At 45.0% G+C, this 15539-nt stretch overlaps 1 protein-coding gene across 1 annotated transcript in view; it reads left to right on the top strand.

Annotated features, from left to right (window-relative positions):
* Positions 1-4715: 4715 nt before the first annotated feature.
* Positions 4716-15539, top strand: part of ADGRE2 (adhesion G protein-coupled receptor E2) — a 28407-nt gene continuing 17583 nt past the window's right edge. The window contains 7 exon segments of the mRNA XM_090289666.1: positions 4716-4779; positions 8221-8274; positions 11185-11340; positions 13810-13956; positions 14037-14080; positions 14165-14242; positions 14678-14855. Coding sequence (XP_090145792.1) covers positions 4749-4779; positions 8221-8274; positions 11185-11340; positions 13810-13956; positions 14037-14080; positions 14165-14242; positions 14678-14855 — 688 coding nt within the window. The 5' untranslated portion in view covers positions 4716-4748.

Below are 15539 nucleotides of genomic sequence, written 5' to 3'. Positions count from 1 at the left end.
TTAGTGCTTTGAATTCTGTGTCTGTTAGGTTGTCTATCTCCTCATGTATTAAGTTGGCTATTTCCTCGTCGCTTAGTTCTCCCGCTGGAACCTTGATCCATTCCCCCTTTTGGGCCATTCTTCTCTGTCTCCTCATTCTGACAGGTTCCTGTGTTTGTTTGCCTCTGCATCTCAGGTAGAGCTGTTGCTCCTGTTACGTTGTAAGGGGCAGAGCCCTTAGGGATTGTCAGTAAAGGGAGACCTGTTTCACCACGTTGTGGTGCTGTATGTGGAAGAGTGGTCTGAGAGGGAACAATGCTGCCTGCACAGCACTCGCCTCTTTTCCAGGCACCTCTCCCACTTCCGCACTGGACTGGCGCCCCTCTCATTACTGCCCTGGCCATTGTTCCCAGAGTTGGTGGGTCTGCGGACATTCTAGGACTGTGAGGGCCCTTTAAAGAAGCGGAGTCTGCTGAGAGACCAGCAGTTTCTCCCTCCACCCCAACCCCCACTGGTAGGCACAGTCAGAAGCAATGAGGCTTGATTTTCCTTGGTGCTGGGACCATGAGCTGCTAGGTCTGGAGAGGAGCTGGGAATGCTTCCCAGGTGTCCCTCCTGACTTTAAAACGTGTGACTACACTTTCTACCAGCCTGCCACTGCCACCGCTGCTGCTGCCATCACTGCACATCCTCTCCGCCCTGGCTCCACCACTCCTACCTGTCTGGATGAGTATTTCTTCTTTATATCTTTGTTTGTTGTACTTTCATGCAGTTTGGTTTTCTGGAACTTCTGGTTGTTTCTAGTTTTGAGGCAGTTGTATTCCTTCTTAGTTGTGGAGGGAGATGCAGCATGTCTGCCTATGCCTCCATCTTGGCGGGAAGTCTCTTAGAGGTTGTTTTGATGTGTTTGTGCAAGGAGGTAAGCCATGTTCACCTAGGCTTCCATGCTTTTTTTTTTTTTTCTTCAGATTTTTAAAATTATTGTTTTTCAATTACAGTTGTCCCATTTTTCTCCCATTGCTCCCCCAAACCCAGCCCACCCCTTTTCCCACAGTCATTCTCCACCCCATAGTCCATGTCCATGGGTTATTTATATTAATTTCTTTACTAGACCCTTCCCCTATTCACTACTTCTTTCCCCGCACCCCCCACCTGCTGATATTTGTTTTTCTGTTTCTTGTTCAGTTTAGTTCATTTGTTTGTGTTATTCCCTAGTCTACTGTATTAGGTGATATCATATGGTATTTTTCTTTCATTGCCTGGCCTATTTTACTAAGCGTAATTCTCTCTAGTTCCATCCATGTTGTTGCAAATGGCAGGAGTTCCTTCTTTCTCTCTGCTGCATAGTATTTCATTGTGTAAATGTACCACAGTTTTTTGATCCACTCATCTACAGATGTGCACTTAGGTTGTTTCCAGCACTTAACTATCGTAAACAGCGCTGCTATGAACATAGGGGTGCATCAGCTCTTTTGAATTGCGGTTTCAGGATTTTTTGGGTATAATCCTAGCAGTGGAATCGCTGGTTCAAAAGGCAGTTCCATTTTTAGTTTTTTGAGATAATTCCATACTGTTTTTTATAGTGACTGCAACAGTCTGCATTCCCACTAGCCCTGCAGTAGGGTTCCCGTTTCTCCACATCCTCACCAACACTTGTTGTTTGTTGATTTGTTGATGATGGCCATTCTGACAGGTGTAAAGTGGTATCTCATTGTGGTTTTTATTTGCATCTCTCTGATAGTTAGTGATGTTGAGCATTCTTTCATGTGTCTATAGAACTTCTGTATATCCTCCTTGGAGAACTGTTTGTTCAGGTCTTTTGCCCAGCTTTTAATTGGGTTGTCTGTCTTTTTGGTGTTGAGATGTGTAAGTTCTCTATATATTTTGGAGATCAATCCCTTGTCTGAGGTGTCATTGGCAATTATGTTTTCTCATATGGTTGGTTCCCTTTTCATCTTGCTGATGTGTTCTTTTGCTGAGAAGAAACTCTTCAGTTTGACGTAGTCTCATTTTTTTGTTTGTTTATTTTTTGCTTATTTTCTCCTTTATTTCCCTGCCTTAGAAGATGTATTGGTGAAAATGTTGCTACATGGGTTATCTGAAATTTTCCTGCCTATGTTTTCCTCTAGGATTTTTATGGTGTCACAGCTTACATTCAAGTCTTTGATCCATCTTGAATTTATTCTGGTGTGTGGTGTAAGTTAGTGGTCTAGTTTTATTTTTTTGTATGTCCCTGTCCAGTTTTCCCAGCACAATTTTTTGAAGAGGCTCTTCTCACTCCATTTTATACTTCTTCCCCCTTTGTCAAATATTAGTTGACAATAAAGGCCTGGGTTTATTTCTGGGCTCTCTATTCTGTTTCATTGATCTATATGTCTGTTCTTATGCCAGTACCAGACTGTTTTGATCACAGTGGCTTTGTAGTATAGTTTGATGTCTGGTATCGTGATTCCTCCTGCTGTGTTCTTCTGTCTCAAGATTGCTTTGGCTATTCGGGGTCTTTTTTGGTTCCATATAAATTTTTGAAGTATTTGTTATAGGTCTGTGAAATATGTCATTGGTATTTTAATAGGGATTGTGTTGCATTTGTAAATTGCTTTGGGTAGTATGTTGATTATTCCAATCCATGAACATGGTATTTGCTTCCATTTATTTGTATTTTTCTTAATTTCTTTCTTCAGTGTTACATAGTTTTCCAAGTACAGGTCTTTAATCTCTTTGGTTAAGTTTATTCCTAGGTACTTTATTTTTCTTGTTGCTGATGTCCACTATCTCCACTTCTATTCAACATAGTGTTGGAAGTCCTAGCCACAGCAATCAGACAAGAAAAAGAAATAAAAGGCATCCAAATTGAGAAAGAGGAAGTAAAACTGTCATTATTTGCAGATGAATGATAGTATACATAGAAAACCCTATAGACCCCACTAAAAATCTACTCGACATAATAAGCGAATTTGGCAAAATAGTAGGGTACAAAGTAAATATACAGAAATCTAAGGAATTTCTGTATGCCAACAATAAAATATCAGAGATAGAAACTGAAAAAAAAATCCAATTTACTATAGGGTTCCATCTTGAAACTCCTGATAGAATATTTCTGTATCTTGGTGGCAGTGACAGCTACAGGAATCTACACATGATAATATGACATGGATTGAACATATATTGTACCAATGTCAATTTCTTTCTTTCTTTAAAAAAGATTTTATTTATTTAGTTTTTTAGAGACAGAGTAAGGAAGGGAGAAAGAGAGAGATAGAAACACCAATGTGTGAATGTTACATCAATAGGTTGCCTCTCACATGCCCCCAACTGGGGACCTGACCTGCAACTCAGGGATGTCCCTGACTGGTAATCGAACTGGTGACCTTTTGGTTCGCAGGCTGGTACTCAATCCACAGAGCCACACCATCCAGGACCAATGTCAATTTCTTGGTTTAATTATTGTACTATTATTATTTTAATGACCAAAAGGGGGTTTTTTCACGTGGTGCCTTGGTGTAAAACCCAACAGCTAGTGTTGAGAAAAACAGGTCTTTATTTACAATACTCCAACCTGGGGAGGGCTGTGAGCATTCCTGTTCAGAGTCCTGTTTTACCACGGGGCCCTGAACTTCCCTTGCTTTCCAAAGGTTTAGAAGCAAAAAATATGCCCAGAAGTTCCCCATCCCTTATCTGTCAGCTGTCTCCTTCAGGGTCTGGGATACGATGTCATCAGTCTTCATATAACAGCCCAGGAAAACATGTGCTGTGTTGCACTGCATCACACATGGTTTTCTCCTGTCTTTCAAAGCTGCATGGTTCTCCCTTTTCCCTTTCAAAACGCCATGGTTCTCCCCTTTCCTTTCAAAGCTACATGGTGCTCTCTTTCTACCTCCTTGCAAACTGCCTGGAGTTCCCTTTTCTCGTAAACTGCACGGAGTTCTCCTTTCCCTTTCAAAGCCACATGGATCTCCACTTCTACTTTCTTGCAAACCGAGTGGATCTCTCTCTCCAAAATGGCTGCCACCTTATTTTTAAATCCCTGTCCATGGCCTGTGACGTAGTGGGCAGGTTAACCCGTTCTGACCACTCACAGAACCTTGCTCAGGCTCTGTATGCTCTTTCCTCACCATTCTATGATCAAAACCCCTCTCATCTCCTTGAGGCCTTAGGAGAACCAAAGCCATTTGGATAACTAGGACACTAGCTATCAGCCATAGATATGCAAAGGCATCTTGAAAGCTGTCCCCTTCTCCCATCCCCAATTGCAGGCCCTGGGGAATTTTGGGGACCCCATTCTGTAACAATGACAGAAATGCAGCCCTTTCAGGAAAGTGGGTGAAGGGCACACATTACCTCATGGTATTGTTTTTGTAATTTTCTGTGAATTTATATTTATGTCAAAATGAAAACTTAAAAATAAAGAAACTTGTTAATAGATAACAGATGTCTGTTTACTCAGAACCAAGGTCCTTATAGGGGCAGAAAGACATGTAGAGTCATTCTTCATGGTTGACAGTTTTTTTATATCAAAAAGATATAAAAACCACCCTCAGGGAGGTTTCGGTAAGAATACGAGTAATGTTATGCAAATAGTTAATACATAGAATTGTGAATTTTAAAGAAGTCAACCAGCTGACAAAACAGAGGGAAGAAAACATCTCGATAAGCTGTTTCCTAAATCAGGTAATCTAAGACATGAGTCATACTTAGAACAGGAAGTCTTTTTAACATACACAGACCAAGATCAAACATCCTCCGTGGCTGGGATTCCTGCTGTCTGCACCATGAGAAATAAATATGCAAGGTTGCTGCCAGGTAGGTAGAATTATAACAATGACAATGGATGACTATCTGGGAACCTTAAAGCTATGTGGAAATTTTATGTCCAGTTTGAGAATTTTCTCTGTTCTTTGTTTTACTTCTGCTTTTTCTACTATCTCTATAAAGAAAAGCAGCAAATTAATTTTAAGAAAATATTAGCTTAATTATACTAAATATTGAAAGGGGAAAGTCAATGAAACTTATTCCTAGGGCAAATGGGGACTTAACAGAAAATTCTCATTTTACCACCATATTAGCTAGGTAGAGAAACAGAATATATAGTAGCTGGTCCTTGAATAAAATCATTTTGTTCAATGTCATTTTGTTATAACATTGATTAGTAGCTATAGGAACCTAATTCTTGTTTAGAGCAATTAGCCTGTGGTAAAAATGGTTTTGTTATATGTCATGTTGCCACAGTTCCAAGAACCTGTCATTAACATTAAGTAAGGACCTGCTGTGCATATTATATTAAGAAATGGGTTTATGAAATAGTGGATATTGAGAAATGCAAAATCTGCAGTGCAGGCTGGCAGGTTGGAAACCTAAGGAAGATTTCCTCTTTTTTTTTTGGAAGAGGTCAGTCTTTTTTTTCTCTTAAGGTCTTCAACTGTTTGGATGAGGCCCACCCAGATTGTGGAGGATAACCTGCTTTTCTTAAAGTCTACTGATTTAAATGTTAAGCTCATATATGAACACCTTCAGAGCTGCATCTAGACTAAGGTTTGACCAAGTATATGGACATTGTGATCTAGTCAAATTGATACATAAAATTAACTGTAACACAACTTAACCTATTTTTTCAGAAGTGTACACTGCTAAGCTTTCTGAAAGACTCTAATTTGCTTAAGAAATCACCATCATTTAGTCTATAGAATTTGTGTGTGTCATGGACTGATTTGGAGGATAATAACAGTGATTAGTAAAAACTGATATTACCAAGGTCAAGTTAATTTTGGTTAACATTTCAAATGAAAATGTCCACATTTCTTATCTGATTTATGGAACATGACTTTTTTTTTCTTTTTTCTTTTTTTAAAGCTGGGCACATTTTGGAGGGTTAATTGTACCAAATGCAGTGGTTATTTTAAAAAAAATGGAAAACAAGCCCTAGCCAGTGTGGCTCAGTTGGTTAGAGTGTCATCCCCAAACTGAAATGTTGAGAGTTTGATTCCTAGTCAGGGCACATATCTAGGTTGTGGGTTCTGTTCCTCATCCAGGCACAATCCCTGGTGCAGGCGTATATGAGAGGCAACGAGTCAATGCTTCTCTCTTGGACTGTTTTCTTCTCTCCCTTCCTCTCTCTCTAAAAGCAATGAAAAAATATCCTCAGGTAAGGATAAAAAAATGAAAAGAAATGGAAAACAAGCTCAGCTTCTTCAAGATATTAACACTTTTAGGAGTGCATGTACTCATATAATACACTCAGAAGAGCAAATGACTTCATTCATACGCGTGGGACAGAAAGACTCATTTCATCCTGCTTTCGCTGCCACATGTTAGAAAATAGAAGAAGCATAGTTGATGGAGCATCTGAGGCAAGGAACACCTAGACAACTCTCTGAGGGTGGTCACATGTTGGCTTTTGGATTTAGGCAGTCTGGCCCCGGAGCCTGGCTCTCATCACCTCTGCACAGAGCTATGAGAGAACAGAAGCGTTTCGTGGGCAAGGAGGGAATAATAGAAGTCTGGATTCTGATGCCTGGGAGAACCAAAGTGAGCATGTAGTTCTGCTTGATCTTGGCCTGACCTGGACATAGGTGTGTCTCAGGTAACAGGAAGGTAAAAGAAGGAACAGGAAGGTACTCTGCTCTTAATCTTCTTCTTTTAGTCTTTTCTTTAGCTGACTTCCATTGACTGTCTATTTTGTGCCAGGCACTGTGCTAACCCTTTATTAATCTTCACTAATGTGCAATCATAATAATGCCCATCTTATTGTAATGCTAATTACACCCATTTTGCATTGAGAAATTGTGGTTCAAAAAGAGGTAGCATTTTTTAATATTAAAATTTTAAATTTTATTTTATTTTATTTCTCTTACAGTTGTCCCATTTTTTTCTCATTTGCTCTCCCATGCTCACCCATCTCCCCCCTCTCCCACAGTCATACCCCATTTAGTTGTCCAAGTCCATCGGTCATTCATATTACTTCCTTGACTAGACCCCTTCCCTACTTTCCATCTTTTACCCCCTCTCCTCTCCACTCTGGTCAGTGTCAGTCTGTTTCCTGTTTACATACCTCTGGTTCTATTTTGCTGGTTTGTTTCTTTTGTTCATTAGTTTCCTGTATTAGGTGAGATCATATGATATTTTTCTTTCACCACCTGGATTTTTTCACTTAGCCTAATACTCTCAAGTTCCATCCATGCCGTAGCAAAAGGTAGGAGTTCTAAAGCCACACAGCCAGCAGGTGAAAGTTTGGGATGCAGTCTTAGACATGTCTGAATCCAAGTATGTTCTTGACCAGAGTCCTCTGTCACCTTAAACAGTTTGAACTGGCAGTACAACCTGGAAGAGGAATTCATCTTTGCCTCCACCTGAGAAGAAAGATCCTGTACAGGTGGTACACAGACTGGAAAAGATTTCTTGGGTTCATGGCTCACATGGATGTGCTGACAGACCCTAATAGGTAGACTGGTTATTGCCTGTACAGTAGATTGTATTCCTTGGCACCCGCAAAAATTTTCACACCACAAAGCCTGCTCAGTGCCTCATTTCTCAGAGAGATAAAGGGCAAAGGCTATGTCCTCAGTGCACTCCAGGAGGACCAGGAGCTCATTTGGAAGGACGCATAGACACCACGGATGCTGAACCTGGAGAGGCCACTTACCCAGGAGATAGTGGCTCTACCTGCAGGTGCCTTAGTTCTCGCTCCTCACCTCTCATCAGCTCCCTTCTCTCAATTCCAGGGCTCTGATCCCTGCTGATATTGTGAGCTAAGGCTCACACTGTGGGCTCTCTGACTCAGAATCCATGATCTTCTTATATGCCTTGAAAAAGTACATTAAACAGGGGGAAATGATTCTTGAAGAGAGATACTCAGATTTGTGCCTTTGACAGAGAACAAGAGCCTGGGTCTCGGCAAAGAGACACCAGTCTGAGGACTTTCTCCTTTAAGATGTACCCCCTCCACTGGGAGACGGTGGGGTTTCTAAGGTGTGTCCCTGTCATCAGCTGTGTGTATGTTCTGTAGCACCTGAGGTTCCATGAGGACTGTGTCCGTTGGTGACTGGTTCCTTGGAGAGTCCCAGGAGATAGAGGGGAAAGACTGCGTCCTTGATTCCCAGTGAAGTTCAGGAGCCTGGGGGATGTGCTGGAAGCTGTGCGCTGCAGGGCCAGAGCCACCTACTAAGGGGGCAATGACCATGTGGACAGGGGTTGAAACTGGGGCTCAACTCTCCTCTATTTTTTTTTTTTTTTTTTTTTTTGCCCCAGGACTGTCAGTGCTGCTGTTGTTGACATTGAGACCTGCACACGAGAACCCTGATGGTGAGTCTGCCCAACCTTGCCCATTAATGACTTAAGATGGACAGTCATGCTGGGGTCTGGTTCCTCACACCTCTCACTCACAAGTGAAGGAAAGAAGGCTTGTTTTGCTAGCGAGGCTCAGAAACGTCCTCTAAAAATAAAAAAGGCTATTTTTTTTCCATAAGTGTCCAGAGTTTTCTTTGTTTTTTCTCTTCTGATAGCAGCCTTCCCTTCCCTCCTCTACTCTTGGACCCCAGCTGACTTCCTCCATTTCTTGGGCCTTCTGACCATGGTTTCCATCCCCACAGCCTCTACTGCCCATCCCTGTCCTCGCTGGTGCCCCCCACACTCCAAATGTGTCAACGCCACTGCCTGTCGCTGCCTTCCAGGATTCAGCTCTTCATCTGGGGAGATCGTCACCAATCCCTCGGAGAGTTGCAATGGTACAGAGACTTGGGGTGGTGGAGGACATACAGACATTGCGGGACACCCAGGCCCTCATCCCTGAAGGCAGCACAGGTGCACATTGTCAAGGATAAGAGAGAGGAGGCAGGGCAGGGAAGTAAGAGGGAAGTGGGCAGTCAAGTTTCATGATCAGTAGGCAGAATGTTGAGAGCTTACACAGTGGAGTTGGGTGGTGTGGGTTCAAAATCTAGCTCCGCCACTGACTGGCTCTCTGACATTGAAGGTATTTCTCCTCCCTTTGTCTCAGTTTGTTGTCTGTAAATTGGGGATAGTCACTGTACCCACCTCACATAAGTGAAGTGAGATTTACATATTACCTGTGTGAAAAAGGTAGACTATGACAGAGCAAATATCAAGCAATGCTAGTTATTATTTTTTAAATGCTATTATTATTATTTTCATAGCACAAAGAAAGAGGGAAAATAATGAGAGCAACAGAGGAAGGAAACACCCAGGGGCTGGAATCTCAGGCTCTCCTATTAGCTGAGCTCACCAGGAACCTGCCAACTCACCATCATGATTTTCCACCTCAGACTCATGGCAGCCTTGTGACACAGGTGGAACTAAGGTTGTTTCTTAAATGATTAAATTTGGGCTCAGAGATACTGAGTGACTTGTCCAAAGTCCCACAACTAATTAAGTGGTAGAATCGAAGATTTAAATCTAAGATTTTACTCTTTAACAATACAGAATCACAAAGCAAAATTATACTACCTAAAAATGATTAAGATAGTAAATTTTATGTTTTGTGCATTTTACCACAATTTAAAAAATAGAAAAAAGGAAATGATACAAGACATAGTCTTTATCAACACAAAATTGTCTTAGATGCATATTTATTGATAATAAAAATACTCCTAATATCTTTGAAAAGGAAAGGAAAAATACCTCCCAAATTTTCAGTAGTCTGTGTAGTGAACTCATGGGTGAGTTTTTTGTTTCATTTTTTTACATTTTCTTTGTTTTGTAAGTATCATGTGTTATTTAATATTTGGAGAGCAGTAGATTTTATCAGAGAAAATAAAAAGATGTGACTGGCGCCCAGCCCATCCATGACCCTTGCAGGCATTTTAGGTTCCTTTGTGTCTTAGCATGTGTGTGTCTCATGGAGATTTGCACACTGGGTGCACATGGATGGAAGTCCTGCTGCTACTGTAACTGAAACTCAGCTCCTTGCTGGGAGCACACTTGTCAGGAATTTTTTATAGTCAAATCCTCTCATCCTGCACATGTCATTTCCAACTCTCCCCCATTCAACTCCACCTTGTCCTGTCAAATTTGAAGACAGATCTCTACCTTTGTCACTATCTGAGAACAGAGTAGAGAAGTCCCAATGCCCATGTGGGGAATGAATATGAATGCCTCCTGTCCTGTCCTGGTTGCTGACACCCACAGCCTGGGCCTGGGAACTTAGAAAGGAAACCCGCAGGTGTGGAGAAGAAACTCTGATCTGGGGGAGACCAGCTGTCTGACTCATGATGCTGTGAGTCCTTTCAGGCTCTCAAGTCTTTGGTCACCTTATTGGAATGTATATAACCTACTATTCAGTCCCTGCATTTTGATTCATTCTTATGTACATGGCTCTCCTTAAGCCATGTTTTTAGCCAACAGTGTCCAGCCCCTGCTCAGTGGGTCCCTGAGCTACTCAAAGGGGACCTGGGTGGTAGGCATCTCTCTCTCTCATGTTTACAGTACGGGTATCTCTCTCATGTTTAGAGAACAGAGAGAGGTATGATGCAAGAAAACATTGAAGAGACTCATCTGTGAGCAGCTTCGTGCTGCTTCCTCATTTCACATCTGTGATGGGCTCTGATAAGGGGGAAATTCTTCAGAGGGTCAAGATAGAAACACTCCTTCTGAGACATCCTGGGGCATCTTCAAAAGGGGTTGCATTGCGAGTTGGGTCAGTTCCTGATGATGAGGTTGGGGGGTACTTGGGCCACTGTGAGTAATGGGAGGTGGAAGTATCAACAGGCAGGGACTGGACACCTGGCTCTGTCTTCTGGTGTGAATGATGATGTCACCCTGGACAGCCCCTGGCCATGACTCCCTCCACTATCTCAGCATAGAGGTGGCCTTCACTGCCACACTCACCCTGACTGGAGGTCACTCCTGGGTCCCCAGTGGTACAAGCAGCAGCACAGTGGAGGGTTTGGAACCTGAGTCAGTGCCTCCATCTAACCCTCAAAGTCTGGAGAGGGGGATGCAGACCTCCTTCCAGCCTCATCATGACACAGCAGAGGGTCTGAGTCTAGGTGTTTTTGGACCAGCCAGACAGCAGAGTTGAGCTGAGACGTCAGCAGGCTCTGGAGCAGCTGGCTCCACCCAGCCCAACCCAGCACCAGGTTTGCTGCCCTGGACCTGAGTTCTGTCCAGTCTCCATGACAGTGTCTGGCTGTGGGCCAAGATTTTTGCCCTGTAGGAACACACCTTTAGGAGGTTACCTTTCGTCTTATTTTGTTTCAGACATCAACGAGTGCGAATCACCCTTGACAGTGTCCTGTGGGGAACTGGCAGACTGCCAGAATACAGAGGGGAGCTACTACTGCACGTGCAACCCGGGATACAGGCTTGTTTCCGGGGCAACGAGATTCAGTAACAAGAGTCAGAACACGTGTCAGGGTAAAAATGACCCCACATCCTCCAGCTCCCTGTCCCTGATTTTTGGGGTCCATTGCCCCACTTTCTTCAGGCATCGAGGGCCATCCTAGGCACCTACGTGGCCATCTGCCCTCTCTGAACCGTACGGCTCAGAACCCTCCACAGAGTGCCTCTTCCAGATGTTCAGATTGTCCTTTCTGCCAACCTGGCATTTTATTTTCATAAAACAGGAGGGGAAGTGGTATTAGGATACTTCACGAGCTCAAAGCACCTCGAGTTTTGTTACAATATCCGTCTTCTCCACCACGGTCAGTGACTGCCGGGATGAGACCTGCCCCCACTGGAGCCCACATGGACTCGGCCACACCTGGGGCTCTCTCATACCGCCCTCCCCATCCAGGCCTTGGGGGGCCCTGGAATCGCAGCCAGCCCCATGTGAGGAAGGGTGATTCAAAGGCAGACCCACTGTCCTGGGGCAGCCCTGCCCCTCGTCAACAACCCCACCTGGAGAAGAAGCCTCTGGCACTATGTCTGCTCAGCCTCCATCCATTCCCCTGAACAAGGCGCCATCCCCCAGACCCTCCTCAACAATTTCAATTCACAGACCCGAGGGCAGGTCAGATGACAGGACCCAGGAGGACCTTGTGTCCGTGGTGGGTGGGGTGATGTTGACCCCTGCTCCAAACTCAGATTGTTGGGTGAAGAATGAAGCTCCCATCTGGACCAGATGACAAGGGAGGGCATCATAAGGGACCACTGCCTCAGGCTGGACCCTCTCCTGAGCAGGTCAACTCAGGCACCATGGGGGTCCAGACCCCTGGGGTACAGAAGATAGACACTGAGTCCCATTAGGTCCTCAGGTCTGTGTCCCTGGTAGGAACCCAAGGGATGAGATAACAGAGATACCTGTCACCCCTTGGCCTTCAGCACCTGCTTTCCCTTCCAGGCACCCAGCCCTTGCCCACCACTGGCCTTGCTCACAGGTGGATTCTCACCACTTCCTGCCAGTCCAGGGGATGCCTTCAAAAAAACCATAAGAGGTGCCTTCACTGTTCCAAAGCTGAATCGCTGCACATCAGCCCTACTTTCCACCACATTTATATACCTTACAACGTGCTTACCACATTAAGTCTAGTAACCATCTGTCACTGTGCAAACTTATTACAGAATATTGACTCTATTCCTCTTCACCATTTTCACCCATTCCCGACACCCTGCCCTCTGGCAACCGTCCATGTGATGTCTGTTTCTATTTTCTTTTGTTTGTTTGCTGTTTTGTTTCTTGGATTGCACATACAGGTGAAACCATATGGTCTTTGTCTTTCTCTGACTTATATCACTTAGCATAATACCTTCTTGGTCCCTCCAGGCTGTTACAAGTGGCAAGATTTTTATTCTTTTTTTTTTTTTTTTTTTTTTTTTTATTGCTGCATATAAGCCCTGCCCAAGGATTCACCTCCCTGCAAAATCCTGCCACTGAGCAGGGAAGTGGCAGGACCTCATCGCTAGGGGTTTTCTGTGGAGCCCCTGTGAACACCCTCAAACACTTCCCCTTCCTCACCTGTCACATGCAAACTGAGGGAGGAGTCACTTCCTGTTTCCAGAAAGGGAACATGGGCCAGTGCCCAGAAGGGAGTAAGCAGGAGTCTGGTCAAAAAGTCCAGCCCACACTCAGTTTCCCCCCTGGTTTTGGCATCTATAAACTGGAGACTATGGTCCCTACCACATCCATCTTGCAGGGGGATCAGCATAAGGTTCTTTGAGGCTGAAGTTGAAGGTCACCAGCTCATGGCCCATGTACTAATTGTGGGGTCCTTAGTGCTGGGCAGTGAGAAGTGGGTGCAGTGAGCAGAGGGAGAGCCTGACGCTCTGGCTTTGTCCTCAGATGTGAATGAATGTACCTCGGGGCAAAACCCCTGCCACAACTCCACCCACTGCCTCAACACTGTGGGCAGCTATGAGTGCCGCTGCCGCCTGGGCTGGACGCCGGCTCCTGGGTCCCCCAATGGCCCAAACACCACCATCTGTGAAGGTTCGGAGTTCAGATCCCACACTCCCAAAGACCCACAACTGAACCATCTGATCGCATATTCAATGGCACCCACAGGAACCCAGCAGAATGAATGCTGGGGGTGCCCGCTGTGTCAGGCATTCTTTTGAGGCTAAATGGGAAAAGATCTGCGGGGTCCCAGGAAAGGAACTGGGGTATCAAGGGGAAGGCTACTGTGGGACCCCAGGCAGCAGCTAATCACTAACTGGGATGAAGGTATTTCAGTATCTCACAACCTGTACATCCGTGCAGGGCTCACCTGCTAGCAGCCAGGCCTCTGCACACTTCCCATAACCCTGAGTCCGCCTCTCAGGGGAGGGCAGTCACCAGGTGTTATCGCCTTCAGCCAAGGGGTGAGGGGAGTGGGTGGGGCAAGGAGAGGAGAGGGGCCTTATCCAGATGGGACAGGCAGGGCCTGACCCTCTTCTTTATGTTCCCAGACATGGATGAGTGCAAAGCCGGGAAGCATCAGTGTGACAACTCCACCTTCTGCGTCAACACTCTGGGCTCATACGTATGCCAGTGTCTCCAAGGCTGGGTGCCCAAACCTGGATTCCCGAATAAACAAACGAATACCCAGTGTGAAGGTACTGGGCCTGACCCTAGTCCCTGCCTCCAGTACTCACAGACACTCACACCTAATGAGCATCTGTTCTGTCCCCTGCAGAGATCTTCCCCACCTGGACCCCTCCCCCTGGAATCAAGAGCCAGGTGAATGACGCCAGCAGGGACTTATTTCCTTGATGCTGCTCTGCCCAGATGTGAGGCTCTGACCCCTCATCTCCTCTCTCCCAGAGTCTCTCCCGCTTCTTTGAAAAAGTCCAGGATCTGGACAGAGACTTCAAGTCTGCCTTACCTGAGGACACCATCAAGGTAAGGACAGAACCCAGGGAATGCAGGTGGGGGCATCCCATAGAAGCCTGTGGAAGGAAGCCTTGTTCTGGGAAGAAACAGACGCCAACACAATGGTGTCCTGCTCTGAGTCCCCGCCTCTCCCAGGGTGGGTGGGAAGAGCAGACACGCAAGTATTTGTACTCACTGTTAGGCCCACACACACCTACTAACACCTTTCCTCTTGTTCCTGGCTATTGGGTTTCCTTTGTCCTTGGCATTTCTGAACAAGGTTGATCTCTAAGTGGCTGGATTGCGCTGGCAAAGACCCAGGGAATCTGATCTGGTACCACCTTTATCACCATATAGATAGTCTCTAGGGTCTGTGCTCTGTGGCCTGATGGGCAGGGTCTTCTTGAAGTTTCTTTGGTGCAAGATCCTCTGGTTCTGTGTTCCTGCCTCCCCCTCCTGCCCCAGGACATCATACAGGAGGTGGATAAGCTGCTGGAGGCACCAGGAGACTTGGATACCCTGCCACGCTCAGAGCAGCACTTTGTGGCCACTAACCTGCTCACTGGTCAGGAGCACGTCCTGAGAGAGCTGAGCAAGGCCCTGCCTAATGGGCTATTGAACTTCAGTGCAGCTGCAGGAACAGGTAAGTAACCTGGCCTGCCCCAGCCTCTGCTTTGCCTGCTCCCCATCCCATTCCAATTCCCATCGCTCTAGAGCTTGGTGGTCATGCTTACACCACTGTTTACTCTCATAAACATATTAAAATTAAAAGTTAAAAGAAAGTGAAAACTGTTATCAATTCTGCACATTTTCATTGTAATTTTTATTCTCAGTAGATGAAATAATTTAATGCATAATTTAAGATAAAATAGGAATGGCTTGAAAAACAAATACGTGAATTTAGTGGAATACAATTTAATGTTATTAATGTTATCTAATATTTATATGATTTGTTTTATTGAGATAAATTCACATAACATAAAATCCACCATTTTAACCCAAGTGTACAATTCAGTGGCATTTAGTATATTCACAGAATATTCAACACGAGAGGAGACAGATACTGGTTATAAGCTCATCCGATTGGCGAAGGAAACGAGCGCCAGGGGTCTCCTCTGATGGTGGGAGAGGTCATCGCACCTCACTGGACAGCTACCGCCCACCTCAAGCTGGGCAGCCCCAGCCAATTAGGTGCCGTCTCGCCATGGCTCGCCTGCCCCACTGGGTGCGTGGGGATCAGAGAGGCGCCTCTCGAAAAGTGGGCCACAAAACACCCGCACCAGTTAATTCCAAGCAAACAACAAGAAAAAAGCCTCCGGCTCTTTGC

Source organism: Furipterus horrens, unplaced genomic scaffold (assembly GCF_987537825.1).
Source record: "Furipterus horrens unplaced genomic scaffold, mFurHor1.1.pri manual_scaffold_10, whole genome shotgun sequence".
Taxonomy (NCBI): domain Eukaryota; kingdom Metazoa; phylum Chordata; class Mammalia; order Chiroptera; family Furipteridae; genus Furipterus; species Furipterus horrens.
This window is presented reverse-complemented; position numbering and strand designations above follow the sequence as displayed.